Genomic DNA, 15,335 nt, shown 5'->3' with positions numbered 1-15,335 from the left:
AAGCTTTTTGCCAGGATTTCGGTGTCCATAAGATCCTTCAGATGCTAACCTGGCACCAATTCACGTTCCTGGAGCTATTTAACAGTACTTTCCTTCCCACTTTCGTGTCATTCCAAAAAATACCACTATCCCTTGCGGATAATACGACTCATCGTCTAGCATAACTTACCCAAGTTCAGTAGCTCACAAGTTGCAGGACAGTGATGAAGTTTGCACAGTGAGTCGATACCCAGATCGATATACGCTCATTTCATGTGACTTCTTTGGACTGCAGATATCTTAATGATACACAAGTAAGTCCGCTAATTCAGACTAGCCAATGTTATTGGTGATGTATGTACTAATATCTTGTTACAGACTCCCGAGTGGAAAAAGGCATACATGTGCGTCCCAGCTCTGTGCATGCTGGCTATATGTTGTTCATGCGCTGATCGATCACCTCCACTAACGTCATTCTCACTTTTCTTCAGTGATTATCGTTGCCTAAAGAGGTGTATTGGTGCAATCCGTGCAGAACATATTGCTAGGCAGAACTCCACTGGAACCACCGATGTCGATCTAGTTCATATACAAGCCAAGGGACATGAACAGTACAACGGTATGTTGGTTATTCTGAATACATTCTCGCCAACTCATTTCACTTCCACGTTCTCTTTAGAGACGTCCATCCTTCCACGGGCTGATGCTCCAATTGAAAGGGCCTCAACAAGTCGAATCCACCAGATACGTAAGCCGTTTCAGCATCATTTGTCGCGTTCTATTCAACGGAGGGTTTTGACAGGTCCATCGCTCAGAATTACAATGCATAGTTTTACGTCTCCGCCTGTTATCGCAAACTCCTCATCGCAAGCGACCCCCTTACCTCCGAAGAGTGCGCACTCGCCACCCGTATTTCCTTTTTTCCGTGATGCAGGTCAGTATAAACGTTTCCAGCGTGTTACATAGAAACCTTACTTGATCAACAGGTTCTCTAGCTCCTCCTGCCTTACACACGCTTCTCCCTTTACTACCACCGCTTCATGCAACTTTTTTTCAGCTATTAGATTCTGAATTGGAGAAAGTCGACTCATTTTATTCTGAACGAGAAAAGGAAATGCGAGAACGCGGCAAGAAGCTCAAAGAGCAGCTTAATGAACTTGGGTTCCATCGTAAGAAGTACTATGTCAGTCTACCGTTCAGCATATGCACTTCCTTCTTTTTTGAGACATTCTGATATGCAGGAATCTGCAAATGACACAGCGCCGGGCTGGGCTGCACGAGCTTGCTTGCTCCTGTCAACGACTTTCCTTTCCAAAACTCAACGTCATACAGACAAGAACGATAATCAACCAGGGTTAGTAGCTTCTGAGTCGGTTAGGGGAGGTAAGTATTTATCATTATTGCAGTCGAAAGGGCATCAGAGCGGACCGCTAATCTTAGTGCCTGCGGAAACAGGTCACTCGGCCACCCCTGGAGACGGCATTGACGAATACAAGACCATATCGCTATTTCCTCCGTCTACCGCAAGTGATTCAACCAAAGTTGGATCACTCAAGAGCAATCGTCCAAGCCCGCCTACAAAAGCGAATGGCAATGTCCCACTAAGAAAGAGCAGTATGTCCTTCACAAGCCTACAGGATTACCAAAGTGCGAAGAAACGTATCAAGAAAGCTGTCGTGGAGTACTACCGGTATGTCCCGTTTGCATCGCCGGTTTTCGGGACTACTCTGCTTTCATGTGGCAAGGGCGCGAGACTCACTGTGTTGGAAAATGTGGATCCCTCGTGCCAGCCAGTTTCTCTTTCCTTCTAATGATCACATGCCAGTACAAGCTGACTTCTTTTTTGTCCAGTGGCCTCGAGGCACTGAATAATTACCGTGTACGTGGCTGATCCCATCATGCTGATCATCTCGATCATTTATGTTGTCATCGGCATTTGCATACTACATCCGTTTTCAACGACTGCACGCCTCTCACTCACTTATCGCCGTATTGATAACCGATGATCCCGAATCAAACAGATCCTGAATCTCACCGGTTTCCGCAAAGCTGTCAAGAAGTATGAGAAGATTACACAGGTGCCTGCTCAAGCAGCTTATATGAAGGAAAGGGTAAAACTTTTCCGATACCTATTGTAACATGTTAACCTTACGCCACGGTCAGGTTGAGCCCTCGGCTTTTGCTTCTGGTGCGATGGTCAGCTCAATGCTTAAAGAGATGGAAGAGCTGTTTGCCGCAAGATTCGGTATGTCGCTCCAAGCTCCCAGCTTTTGTTCTTTTTACATGTTATCGCAGAACGTGGTGACAAGAAGAAAGCAGTCACTCATCTTCGTGCTGGCACGACCCAGAAATCCCATCACTTCAGCATGTTTCGCACGGGTTTATTGCTTGGGACATCTATACCAGCGACGGTTGTCGGTTTTATAGCATGTAAGTCGTGTTTTCCTGATACTGACGTCTACAAGAATTCTTATTTCACCTGCAGATATGCGTGAAAGTACCTCATTGCCGTGGGATATCATACTTTTTATCTACTCTATTTTGTTGATTCCTACTTTACTCGCTTTGCTCGTCGGGTTGAACCTCGTCGTATGGGCCAGAGAAAGGATCAACTATGTGTTCATTTTTGGTGCGCATAACCTGTCTTGTTTATCTCCCTCATGCTGACCTTCTCGAAGAACTTAATGTACGATCTCGCCTTGACCATCGCGAGTATTTTGAGGTTTGACATCTTGTCATTCTATGAGCCTCATTGATATAATTTCTACATTAGCTTCCTGCTTTCCTATTATGTGCGCTAGCACACTGCTTTATGCTTTCTTTCGTTCATGTCGGTCCTCCACTCGTCTGGCCGCTGGTGTGGCTTGCCCTTGTGGTTATTGTCATGCTCAATCCCATTCCGGCAAGGTCACATTGTCTGTGTCGACGATTCGAGCTAATATGTTCTTGAAAATGTATAGAACATCCTCTGGGGTCCTTCGCGATGGTGGTTTGTGAAGAGAATTGCAAGATTGGGCGCTAGTGGTTTTTGGACCATTGAAGTACGTTCTTATCTTGTGACGCGTAACATGTGGTTGACGCAATTGACAGTTCACAGATTTCTGGCTCGGGTTAGTGTCTACAATTCTGCGCGATTGTATCCTTCATCTCACCCTTCACAGCGATATGTTTTGCAGTCTTACCTATAGTTTATCGAACTTATACTTTATTGGGTGTTTCTACTCCAAATACTTTTCTTATGTCCCCAGCTTGTGGTCATCGCACCAAAACGCTTCTATGGCAGTTTCAACGCGCTTCTTTTCCTCTCAGACGTTGAGTTTGGTGTCAAGGAACCCGGACGGCCCTGCTATTCAAGACGCGTGGACAACTTGCGCAACGCCATCACATTGGGGTCCTTCCTTCGTACTTGCTATGCTACCGTTCCTAGTGCGTTTTATTCAGAGCGTCAGACGCTACAGGGATTTGAAGTTACCTACCCATCTCATCAACGTAAGATTTTACTTTGGAATAGAGGTATCCAAAAACAGCTTACATCTTGGTTGAATGTGCAGGCCGGCAAATACGGGATGGGTATGACGTACTACTTCTGTTATTACCTTTGGAGAAGTGACGGTAGGTTGACTCCTTGCGTCCCTGCTCTTATCTGATCTTCTACAGGAGAGGGTGGCCGTGGTGCTTCTTTCGTTATGTGGTGTTTGTCGGCAGTTATCTATTCACTATATGGGTGTGCATGGGTGAGTTGACGAACAATCAAGGGTGGATACACTCTCAACACCACCCAGGACTTCGCGATGGATTGGTCCATCTGCAAACCGCGCGCCAAATACTTCCTCCTCAGGCGGGAGTTGGTGTACACATCCCAGATTCCGGTGCGCTCTACCCTTTACTGAATCAAATATTCAGAATTTTCATTCTATTCAGATGTACTATGTTGCTGTGGTGAGCAGAATATATACTTGTGACTCCTTTCATTCTAGATCTGCTATAGGTCACGAACATTTTGATTCGTTTTCTCTGGGTCTTCTATATACCCAGTTGGCCACGGTTTACTCTCCGGTCATTCATATTCAGCCTAATGGAGATGATAAGAAGGGTTGTGTGGAATTTCTGTCAGTGTCTTTACTTCAATTTTCTTTCTATGCAACTCGCTAATCCCCGATGTCTGACAGACCGTCTTGAGAATGAACATCTTGGTAATATGGATCAATATCGAATTACGCGCGAGTGTCCATTGCCATATTCGTCCGACAATCTCCAACATGAGGACGAGGAGGACGATGAAGAGAAAGCTTAGGCTGTACCTGAAACAACATGTGAGAAGGCTGAAAGACATCATTCCTTAGGCACCAATTGCACTAATTTAGATGCGCATGATATACTGGTAATAGAGTTGATCACTGGACTAGGTTCCATGGGCGGGGGCTGCGCATTCGGGCTCTCCACGGCCTTTTCCGCAGCTCAGTCAGCACGTAGACTAGGTTTCATCATGTTCGTAGCATCATCCTCATCATTTACAACTTGTCTGCCCCTTGTGACACTTTATACCACATTTGTCTAGAGTAACGCAACGGCGATGATTAATCTTGGTCGGCTATTGGAATTTCAAAAACTATACTGTTATTTTTGACTAGAGATGTTGACGCGATTTAGCAACGCTGTAAACAGATTCAAAGCTGTGAATCAGCACCGACTTTGACCACCCCCGTTGCACTTCGAGATCTTGATGTACGATTCTTCTGATGATTGATACTGACAAATTAGAGGGAACTTGTTTATTCTCACACCGAATATTCTTTGAATTGAATCAGTTCTATTCTACGTATACATACTTGCATAATCCCCACTATACCCCGCATCACAAGCAACGTGCCTGACCCGTCGGCTGTTACCCTGCCTATATACATTGCATGGCAAGACCCGCCAGTATTTGGTTCATGAAAATCAACTCACACGTGCGCACCTATGACGCTTCAAAGCGAACCTAAATAATTGCGCGATCGTGCATGCTGCAGGTGCAATTGGAAGAACCCGGAGTTATCAGAAAAGAACATGGTGCCAGCGGCTTGTGATGTGCGGGACTTGCCGAGGATATTTCCCAAAGCGCTGGTCACGTGTTTTCCAGTTTAGCTTAGTCACTACTATACTGCAGCTTGGTTCATCATTTTAGGCATGACTTTCCGGAAAATAATGGCGACTGCATCAAATCACGGATAAGTTGGGGACACCAAGATTTCTGTCGTCCGAGCCATGGCGCAGCTCAAATACCCTAGGGCTAGGGCACATAATCGGAAAGCCATCCTCGTCAAGATCAATCTATCATGTCATAGGCTTCATTGAAGATTGAGTCGGCATAGGTCTCTGCAGGTCTCTGCTCCATCGAGGAGCGGGCTTCGTCTACAGCGCAATGGATTGAGTTCTTTCACTTCCTAACGCGCAGTGCAGAATTTATCGCCTTTTGAAAGGAGCGTCCACCTTCTCCGTTTATACCTCTCGCCACTCGGTGGCACTTACCACAGCCTGAAATCACTCATTTCACTTTCAAAGCCGTGACTGGCTCCACTAGAAGCTCACCTGCGTCTAGTTCTTTGGTGCGTCAACCAATTTCTTTGTCTATTTTGTTCAGTTCTTGGTTCAGGCCCTTGTTGAAAGTCCATGCTTTTGCTTGTTGGGAGAGCCTGGCAAGACCTATCCACTGATTTGCTTCTATTGTTTTCTAAATATTCTTCGTCATGTCGTCATGTCGCCTGACTTCATAGGATCTTTGCGTGCTATCCGTGACCCATCATTTCGTCGCACTAATACCTAGTCTGAGGATTATTTTATCGGCGACCGTGAATATTGCCGTCTAATCTCTTGTGTCCTACTGCCATTTATTTAGTATCTTTCTAGTAATAAGCTTTCATTGCCTACACCTTGCTATCCTGACTAAACTCTTCCTGCTGTGATACAAGTTGGTACTAAGGTTTGGAGCACGACACTCGTGGGCTGTGCTGCACACTACCCTATGTCGGACACTGATATCTAGTCTATAATAGGCCCCCTCCCTTTACCACACCTCTGGAGTCGCAAATGCCCCGATGCGAGGGCTCTGAGGAGTCCCACACCGGTCTGCCATGCTCTGATATGTTGTGTCGTGCACTCGTGTATTGCGCACTGCCCGTCGAGCTTTCAAGTTTCACACGATGGCATCCTTCATGTTGGACTGTCTTTCGGAACCGACACTGAATCATGTTTAAATACCTAATTCTGACTCCCTATTAAATACAAGTGTTATCGAATCACCAATCCAATGACGCATTTCCACCACTGCATGAATTTTGTCCCCCAGCGCACGCGGACCCACTTTCAGATAGACCGACTCCGACATCGGCAATTTCGATCCCTTCACCACCACGTGATGAAAGTTCAGCCGTTGCTTGTTTGACCATCCATTTACTTGTTCCAATGACTGCATCCAAATTGCCTGAATCGGGGAGAAGCACAAGGAGATCGTCGCCTTCTTGCTTCACATCAAACGGTATGATGGAGAAATCTTCGTCGTTCAAACATTTACCGTCTGTAAGGCGAAAGTTTCGTTTGTGCAAAGGACCTTAGTAGGAACGAACATTTCAGAAGACTAGTAGAAGGCGGGTAAGACATGGCACTTGCATGATACGTAGAGGTTGCCATCCAGGTCGTCGCCAACAATTCCGTGATCGAGCACAAAAGCCCGCTTGTGTGGGCACATCTACAAACTTAATTTCGGAATATATTCAGAAAGGGTGCGAATTGGGCTGTACCTGTTGCGTGGCAAAGTAGCCCCGTCTGGGAATGTGAAAGATAGCCAACTGCGAGTCACCATACTTGACAGCAGCAGAACTGAAAAGGCGGAGTCTCAATATCGGGCGAAGCAATGCATGTAAGAACTCACGTGGTAGCGCCATCAGTTGGCATGAGATCGTGGACAGTGGCCAATTTTCGCCACTCCCACTCAGATTTGGGAGTAGCGATGGCCGATTCGCCAAGTTTGGCGGGAGGCAGTTTCGTCGGCCAGTCTGCTGGGCGTTCCTGCCCTCGCTCTCTGATGACTTCCGTTTGAGGGCGACGTTCATCCTATACGTAAGTCATTAGTATCATAGCATGCGCTCCCCAGTCATACGGCTTCACTAACAGTGTTGACAAACTGACGGAACTGACGTCTCCTTGCAGGATTATTGACCACAGCTTTCCATTCATCTGCATAAGATCCGACAAGCTCTTCCATTTCCCTCTCCAGATCCGCACAGATGCCGAGCTCGTCATCAAGAAGAATTGCTTTGAGTCGCTGCATAAGATGGTATCAATAAGCATAGAAAATATTACGTGATGCTCATGTGACTGACCTCAATGCCACCATCAAATTGTTCAACCCATCTCGCAGTTCTCATGAGCTTGTCCGCAGTGTGGATATAGTACATGATAAAACGATCGAGGATGCGGACAACCTTTGACGGAGGAACATCTGTAGCAAACAGTGTTGCATGTCTCGGATTTGATCCACCATTTCCGGCGATGAAAACTGATGTAGATTTTGGTTCGTAAGAGTCACAATTATATAGCGAAGAGTACGCACTGTTCCATCCTTTGTCAGTTGCGATCAAGCCGAAGTCCTTGGACTGTGCTTCGGCACACTCTCGAACGCAACCGCTCACGCCGCCCTTGAACTTGTGAGGCGAACGAATGCCCTTGTACCGCCCTTCAAGGTGAATGGCCACTGTACATCTCATTTAGTTGATAGATCTCAATATACACGGGATTACACGAACTTCCGACAGAATCACCAATTCCGTAGCGGCACCATGTGGTACCAACGCAAGACTTTACAGTCCGCAAGGCCTTTCCTGAATCATGGATGATCAACATGACAGACTTGAGTCAACTGCTAGGTTCTATCGTACCATAAGCATGTCCACTTTCAAATCCTGCAGTGACAAGTTCCTCCCAAATGTCCGGGAGATCTTGCTTATGAGCCCCAAAGAGATCGATGCGCTGTCTGGTACCGTAAATATCGAATGTTTCATATGTAACACCTGCACAATATAATGTACTCACCCTCCTGTGATCTTGGTGTACAAGTTGTCTGCCAGTATATCGTCAGTGCGTGGAAAACATGGAGCAAGGATACCCCACATTTGTTTGCGACTTGTCCGAGAACAATGAGTTTGTCCGGCGTGATCTGAAAGTAGCAAGTAAACTTCTACCCACAAACGGAAAGAAATTGTACCGACTTCTCCTCCAGCAATTCGAGGAACAACAGAAAATGTACCTGACAGCAAGATTGAAAATTATTCATGTAATTGAAAGGGAGATATAAACGCGAGCATGAAGAAACAAAGACTCACCATTCCTTTGAATGTTAGCAAGATACTTGTCATTGGTGTCTTGGTTAGCGTGGTGTACAGGTGCGACCACGAGCTCGTTATACAGTGACGACAGGATAGAACCTATGCAGGCTGAGCATTCTATGGACAAACGCCATATTATTACCTACCGATGACCGGCTTGCATATCTCGCATCCAAGTGAATCTTTCTTCACACCGGCAGCCTCCATGATCTCTGGGAATGTTTTCAACTTGCGTATCCTAGCGAACGCGATCAATTAGAGTTTCGAGACACAAAGCTATAGCCACACTTGATGATGCTGAAGAGCTCTTGTCGAGCCATACCAAAGTGGGGACAAAGGTGGTTCGACACAGCATGTCCTGCTTTCTTCATCTCGGCCTGCAAGTTGTTCGGTCACTGAGGATGTTTGTAATGAAGGGAAAATCAATATACCTTGAATATGTTTGTAGCCAAAGGCAAACATCCACCGCATCCAGTACCAATTTTTGTCTTCGCCTTGAGGTCTGGCAGAGTGGTAACACCTGCTTTCACAGATTCGACGATCGCGCCCTTCGTGACATTCTACAACATTAATCAAATTAGAATGTGTGAGCTTAGTGATACAGAGAAGAGGATACTTGCATGGCAACTACAGATTTGAGTGTCATCGTCGAGGTCAGCGCCGGTGTCCGGGCCTTTGGAGCCTGACCCGATAATGAACTTGGAAGGTGGCTCTTCTAGCACTTTCTACCTTTTATCATCAGCGGAAATACCAGGGCAATAAATAATTGTAAAGTTCACCTTCTTCTTGACTAAGGACACAAGTTTCACATAGTCGGATGTATCACCAACCATCATGCCACCCAATAGGTACTTGCCGTCGGCAGTAAAGATGTACCTACACTTCCGTGAGCGTTATATAACAAACATCTGTCTTCGCAACTCACTTCTTATAGACAAACGAGAACGGATCACGGTAAGTCAAACACTCGAGAGGACCATCCAGCGAAGCCTGTCGGCTTCCGCGCTTCATTTCCGTAGTGACAGTGTTGATTGCAACTTCGCCTTCCTTCACTCCATTGCTGCAATTGCTTCCCGAAGGACTTATTTTCCATACAGAGGGTTTCCCGTCGATGACTTTCTCAGCTTTGTCTCGAGTAAGAGGCTCTGCAACTGCCACCTTATGGGTGAGGATATCCCGTGCACTGCGCTTGTCGGCAAAGTAATCACCGAAGGAAGCAACCTAATATCGAGAAATGTAGAGCAGTGATAGGTGCGGAGTGTCATAACTCACATCGACTCCCATCAGTTTCAGCTTTGTTGAGAGGTCGGGCATATTCTGGCAAGTGTGAACAGATGGCGTAAACATATAAAAAATTGCCTACCATCACCCTTGGTTTGAAGCCACCAAGGCCAGTCTCGACTTGGGTGAAATTGAATGATAGGATGTCAGCCATCTCCACTGATGACATTATCAGTAGCAACCGATAGGTGAATGTAGGTGCTCTTACCCCCAGGTGCAATGAGACCATAAGTATTACCCTTCCAGCTCGCGCACTCGCCAATTGCATAAACGTCTTGGGCGCTGGTCTGCAATAGGTCGTTAATAACTATACCTCCCTTCTCAACACATTTCAGGCTAGCCTGGCGGGCTAAGTCATCTCGAGGAGTGATACCAATAGCATAAATGACCATCTCGGCCTTGAGATATTGATCGTCTGATAGACTGAGGCCAGTTAAGACTCCATCTGAAGTGATGATATCTTTGATAGACGTTCTGGTGAGGACTCGCACACCCATGGCTTCAATACGTCGAAGGACAATTTCTCCACCTTCATTGTCCAGCTGGCGCGACAGCGGAAAGGCCTGACGGTTGATGATCACGACTTCTGATATTGTTTCACTGTCTCGCGAATATTCAGTGAGAAAAGAGTTGGCGTTAGCGTGGACGGAAGAGTGTTACTTACAGATCAAACACCGCTTTTGCGGCCTCCAGTCCGATGAGGCCGCCTCCAACGACAACAGCCTGAGTGAATAAAGAAAATGAGTTCACCGCGCGGGCATGTCTTGAGTTATATGATACGCACTCGGCCACCTTTAACGTGTTCTTCTTCAGAATACGACAACATTTTATCGAGATCAGAGATATTTCTATAAACGAATATTCCTCGAGCTCGCTCAGCCTCGACTGGGGAAACATATGGCGGGAGAGTGCTTTCGGAGCCAGTAGCAAGAACGCAGTAGTCATAACTTATACTGCGGCCTTTGCTGGTCGTAACGGAATGCGCGTCAGTATCTAAGGAGGTAACTTGTTCTCCGGTGTAGAAAAGAAAGCGCTCCGAATCTTGTTGAGCATACCACTCCACTGTTGGAAGTAGACAGCGTGAAACAAACACAGTGAGCGAATATATATCATGAATGTACTATCAAATACGTCACCTTGGTTTAGATAGAGTTTCTCGACAGAGCGGTGTTGAAAATACTCCGTGAGTGCGACACGATTGTACGCCAAATGGGACTCTAACGAACGACAGGTCAGTTCGTATTTCATTCACTGTGAAATGATAGGTTTCTAAGATAATTTCGCTTACCTTCACCGCATGTCACCAATCGGTACCGTTTGGCTTCATCCAAGGCGAGCATCTTTTCGATAAACGCTTTACAGAAAAAGTATAAGTCACAGCCAACCCTATGCTATCTCTGGTTTCAACTTACCTATCCCCACCATCCCAAGACCGACCACGAAAATTGTCCTTTGTGCCTCCTGATTCACGGAAACACCGTGACTGTTCTGGTGTACGACTCGCTGCTCTGGGGAGTCCATCCTGGAGGTAATTCTGCAACTTGACGATACACTCTGATGATGGCGTTGGTGAGGGGCTTAGCGCCAGGACATACACGGTGAAGTCAGAAGTTCCGCTGGCTTTGATTTCAAAACAAACCCAGTGAACCAGTAATAAGTAGCCACTAGATCTCGTATGCCAGATACTGTGGCGAGCTTCATTTGCCTATAAATGTCCGAGTCTGACTACTCCGATCCCATGCCGCATCTAACTCAGATGTGATGTGATAATGATAATGAGCCTGTCAAGCCTGAGCGCTTTGAGAAAAGCCGAGTGAAAGTGACATACAAATTTGAGATAAGATCATTGACACTGTGTCACAAAATCAAAATGGTCGGAAAAACCACGACTCGGAAAAGCAGGTTGTTCGGAAAGTGCGGGATTTGGCCGGTCTGCCTAAAGTGTATGCATACAAGTCGCAGACGAGTCTGTAGGAGGTTCATTAGTGGTTCAAGTTGTGCGGAAAATGCCAACACAGATTGTCGCCTGCCGTACCGGCTGCCCGCCGCCGTTCATCCCGCCAATGGCAGTGACAATGACGGTGGCGTGAAGTGATGTGGATCAAGAAGGACCCCGGGCACATGAACTCAGCAGTAAATTTAAACCGTCCAATTTACGTAAGATGTACTTACTTTGCATCATACTGCCTTCTGCACAGATCACCTCAGTTGGCATGCCGAGCCTTTGTCCTTATCTTTTCCTACTATAACGTTCCGTTAGACCCGGATAATCACATGGCGAAATATTCAGGGTGCCTTCCTCGAGCCACGACAATATTAGATCTCCGTCACGCACCGCTAGGACAGCATCATAATTGACAACCGCATCAATGACTGTGTATTTGTTCCCATCCCGTCTTATCATTCCTGGTCTTTACCGAAGTATGTCTGTTACTTGGCACTGTTGGACCGATGTCTTAGCTTACTGCTAGCAGAGTTTGAAATAAACCTAAGAGGCTCACTCTCCATTTAAGATCTTGCAATTCGCCCTTCAACACTGTATTCAGTCGACTGCATCCATGCCTGCTCCGACACATTCTGGCATCAACAATGCTTGGTATGCCAGTCTACGCTACCCAGTGATCAATCCCACCAACCGCAAATGCTCCACGGTTCCTATTTTCTCGCTAAACAATCAGTACTCTAGAAATTTCCACCTGTACGTTTCTGTAGACTGCGTATGCGGTGTCATATCTTACTAGTGGCCATGCAGGTCGTGGCTTGGATTCTTTGTCGCTTTGTAAATGAGATTCACTATGAGATATTTCGTGCACGTTAATCGCTGAACGTGCTTCGTTTATACAGCTTGTCGTGGTTTGCGTTCTCCCCTCTCATTCCAGATGTCATCAAGACTGATTTGAAGTTGACATCTGAGCAAGTCGGTACGTAGCTTATGCGCTGTCAGTCATAATCTGAAACTTTGTTCAGGGAATTCGAATATCGTTTCGCTGTGCGCCACTCTCATTGTACGCCTTATATCAGGCCCGCTCATCGATCGTGAGTACATCCCGACACCCTATATAGCGCTTCATCTATACGATCTTGCAGGATATGGGCCTCGCAAAGTGATGGCGGGTCTCCTCATTATTGGGGCGATTCCTTCTGGTCTTGCTGGAACCGTATCAACTGCAAGTGGTCTTTACATTGTCCGTTTCTTTATTGGAATTCTTGGTGGCACATTCGTCTCTTGTCAAGCTTGGAACACTGTTTTCTTTGACAAGAACGTCGTTGGTAGAGGTGAAACTCTGTTTAAACATCCAATTCGCTGGGTATCCTAACACAGCCGAATTCACAGCGAATGCCTTAGGCGGAGGCTGGGGAAATTCGGGCGGCGGCTTCACATTCATCATCATGATCGCTCTCTTCAATCAATTACTTGCTGATGGTATGAGCCCGCACGTGGCCTGGCGAGTGGCATTTGCAATTGTTCCTGTCCCCATTCTCCTTTCCGTTGCTGCTGCCGTTCTCATTTTTGGCACCGACCACCCCGCGGGCAAATGGAGTGATCGCTATACTGCTGTTTCCACTGCGCTTCCTGCATCTGATAATGAAACGAGCATTATCAATAGCAAAAATACAAAAACAAAGTCAAGTGATGATATCGAGGGTGGAGAAGAAGACGATATCAAGGTCACTGTCACGGCTATAAGTTAGTTCTTGTCGTTCTCCTTTTGATTTTGCTTGTTCGCTTAACCGAATGTCATAGACTTGGTTTCAGAATTGGATGCTGCTGTCAACAAACCACTTTCCCTGAAAATGGCATACGAAATCATTTTAGACCCGCTGACCTGGCTGCCCTCGTTAGCTTATATGACGACTTTCGGCTACGAGCTAGCTATTGATGCCAACCTGGCTAACGTTCTGTATACCCTGCTCAAATCCCCCACTTTTGGGCAGACTAAAGCTGGCTATGTAAATCTCCTTAAGCACTCGCTACGACACATTGATGACAGATTAATTAGATTGCAGGCATCTACGGTCTCCTTAACGTGTTCTCTCGGCCGCTTGGTCAGTCATGCTCTTTGTAAGCTAAATTATCTCCTCATGTCATTGCAGGTGGATATTTCGGAGACCTCATATATGTCAAATTTGGTGTAAGTGCTATTGACATCGTGCGTGAGGCTTGTCTGAAGAGGCTCTGCAGGTGCCTGGCAAGAAGTACCTGACCATCGCTTGTGGAGTCGCTCAAGGGCTTCTATCGCTTGGTCTTGGTCTTTACATTGATAACCACTCTCATCCATCCCGTGAGTTTGGACCCTGATCTATTATTGATGGTCTGACAGCAACAACATCAGTCACGGTCATCATTGCGATCTTTGTCATTCTCGCAATCTTCAACGAGGTCGCCAATGGAGTCAATTTTTCCCTTGTTCCACATTGCAACCCCAGTCCGTGTTCAATGTACTAAATCGTCAATTTTCATAACTGATCCTGTTCTAGACTCTAATGGATTTATGGTCAGTGTCACATCGCTTTGTGTATGGTAATGGCACAAAGATTTCAAACTTCTCTAGAGCGGAATTGTAGGCGCCATGGGAAATCTTGGAGGGATACTCTTCGCAATTATCTTTCGCTTTGAGCCATCTCCTCCTGCCAAGGCATTTTGGATATGTGGCATTATCACGGTTGTAAGTAGAAGGCATGTTTATCTTGTGCAATGTATACTGAGATGACACCCCAGGGCGTAAATCTTATTCTCTGTATTATCCGTGTACCTCGTGTCTGAACAAGTGATCTTGGGTGCCTAAGTAGTTTTTTTTTTCTTTTCTTCTGACAGAACCTTTCTTTAAGGAATATGTTTTTGTCTGTTCGTATCGTCCAACCAAATGAGACTTTCATAAATTGCATCTTGGCTGACGTGGAAATGTTCTTGTTCTATATGGTAGTGAGAATAATAGGTGAGCACTTCCAAATGTCCATCTGAATCACAGGAAAGCTGCGTCGATGTAAAAGTGGGCGAGTATCGACTTCGGCCCAGTCCATGAGTGAATTGTGTCAGTCAAAAAGGCATGTATACTCAGATGTGTCTTGATTAAATTACCAGACATCCTGAGAGTTGGCGTCACGGCGCGAGTCTGGACTACGTCTTTGAAAAAGTTTTTATTGCCATTACAATTACTGGCTTATCGATAAACCGGATTTCATATCGTAATTGGGGCTTCTGCTTACTACTTGTGATGTTCGACAAACAAAAGGGTCCTGCTTGTTACAGGACGCGTGAAAAATAGCTGCTCAGAGTCCCACCTGACATGATTGTAGGAGTCAGACATGGGATCCTGCACTCGACCTACAGATCTTATACACGTTACTAATCAGTGTGGGGACTTGAATCGGTCGGATCATCATTGCGATATCACCAAGCCAGTCATTCGAAGCCGTCGTGCTAATGACCGGGGTAAAGGTTGCTAGCCCTGAGTGGAGCGTACCAGAACGCTGGACTTGCATTGCTAGGAATGATTCAGGACGGTCATGGTCTAGTGGTACATCACCGTGATGTGGTACCACAATATTGTCAATCAGTCGTGTGCTGCGAGAGGCGACAGACTGACTCGGAGACGCGCAGGGGTGTTTGTTGAGCAGTACCTGAACAAAATGAAATCCGGTTAAACTTGAGCTGTACTATATATAGATGTGCTTCTAGTTCCCTCATAGGACCCCGAGCACCGCCTGCTT

At 46.2% G+C, this 15,335-nt stretch overlaps 3 protein-coding genes across 3 annotated transcripts; 2 read left to right on the top strand and 1 right to left on the bottom strand.

Moving 5' to 3' along the window:
* Positions 1-203: 203 nt before the first annotated feature.
* EDB93DRAFT_1101205 (EXS family protein/ERD1/XPR1/SYG1 family protein) lies at positions 204-4,273 on the top strand (the record flags this gene model as incomplete). The annotated part of the gene is made up of 24 exons (XM_041447079.1): positions 204-217; positions 275-293; positions 358-383; positions 471-598; positions 659-727; positions 782-913; positions 966-1,162; positions 1,221-1,362; positions 1,435-1,669; positions 1,831-1,858; positions 2,001-2,090; positions 2,143-2,224; positions 2,275-2,409; positions 2,465-2,608; positions 2,781-2,836; positions 2,940-3,020; positions 3,070-3,089; positions 3,228-3,405; positions 3,531-3,591; positions 3,637-3,713; positions 3,735-3,848; positions 3,901-3,918; positions 3,968-4,088; positions 4,149-4,273. The coding sequence occupies 24 exons, from the start codon at positions 204-206 to the stop codon at positions 4,271-4,273; spliced, it is 2,292 nt and encodes a 763-aa protein (XP_041311109.1).
* A 1,984-nt stretch (positions 4,274-6,257) lies between these two features.
* On the bottom strand, positions 6,258-11,048 carry EDB93DRAFT_1238676 (uncharacterized protein; the record flags this gene model as incomplete). The annotated part of the gene is made up of 26 exons (XM_041451551.1): positions 6,258-6,568; positions 6,628-6,706; positions 6,759-6,837; positions 6,890-7,071; positions 7,130-7,282; positions 7,341-7,516; positions 7,571-7,711; positions 7,764-7,838; positions 7,896-8,027; positions 8,128-8,173; positions 8,226-8,263; positions 8,340-8,441; positions 8,489-8,580; positions 8,631-8,719; positions 8,774-8,902; positions 8,945-9,067; positions 9,122-9,218; positions 9,268-9,563; positions 9,615-9,659; positions 9,706-9,782; positions 9,832-10,223; positions 10,288-10,346; positions 10,408-10,685; positions 10,760-10,840; positions 10,912-10,977; positions 11,036-11,048. The coding sequence occupies 26 exons, from the start codon at positions 11,046-11,048 to the stop codon at positions 6,258-6,260; spliced, it is 3,351 nt and encodes a 1,116-aa protein (XP_041311108.1).
* A 756-nt stretch (positions 11,049-11,804) lies between these two features.
* Positions 11,805-14,509, top strand: EDB93DRAFT_1125531 (nitrate transporter). Its single transcript, XM_041448718.1, has 15 exons — positions 11,805-12,044; positions 12,098-12,321; positions 12,376-12,402; positions 12,468-12,544; positions 12,591-12,659; positions 12,711-12,899; positions 12,958-13,311; positions 13,369-13,574; positions 13,625-13,670; positions 13,719-13,756; positions 13,807-13,906; positions 13,958-14,050; positions 14,103-14,119; positions 14,177-14,290; positions 14,344-14,509. The coding sequence occupies exons 2-15, from the start codon at positions 12,182-12,184 to the stop codon at positions 14,386-14,388; spliced, it is 1,515 nt and encodes a 504-aa protein (XP_041311107.1). The 5' UTR covers positions 11,805-12,044; positions 12,098-12,181; the 3' UTR covers positions 14,389-14,509.
* Positions 14,510-15,335: the final 826 nt, after the last annotated feature.

This window comes from Suillus bovinus, assembly GCF_016758785.1.
Source record: "Suillus bovinus strain UH-Sbo-P2 chromosome Unknown EDB93scaffold_8, whole genome shotgun sequence".
NCBI lineage: Eukaryota > Fungi > Basidiomycota > Agaricomycetes > Boletales > Suillaceae > Suillus > Suillus bovinus.
The sequence above is the reverse complement of the archived record's forward strand: the minus strand, read 5'-3'. Positions and strand labels throughout refer to the sequence as shown.

Bases quoted from the DNA above. Each gene is read 5' to 3' on its own strand.
- EDB93DRAFT_1125531 (XM_041448718.1), top strand. From the start codon at position 12,182: ATGCCTGCTCCGACACATTCTGGCATCAACAATGCTTGGTATGCCAGT. The intron at 12,322-12,375 runs GTACGTTTCTGT...GTGGCCATGCAG, and splicing joins TACTCTAGAAATTTCCACCT to GTCGTGGCTTGGATTCTTTG. The intron at 13,757-13,806 runs GTAAGTGCTATT...GAGGCTCTGCAG, and splicing joins TCATATATGTCAAATTTGGT to GTGCCTGGCAAGAAGTACCT.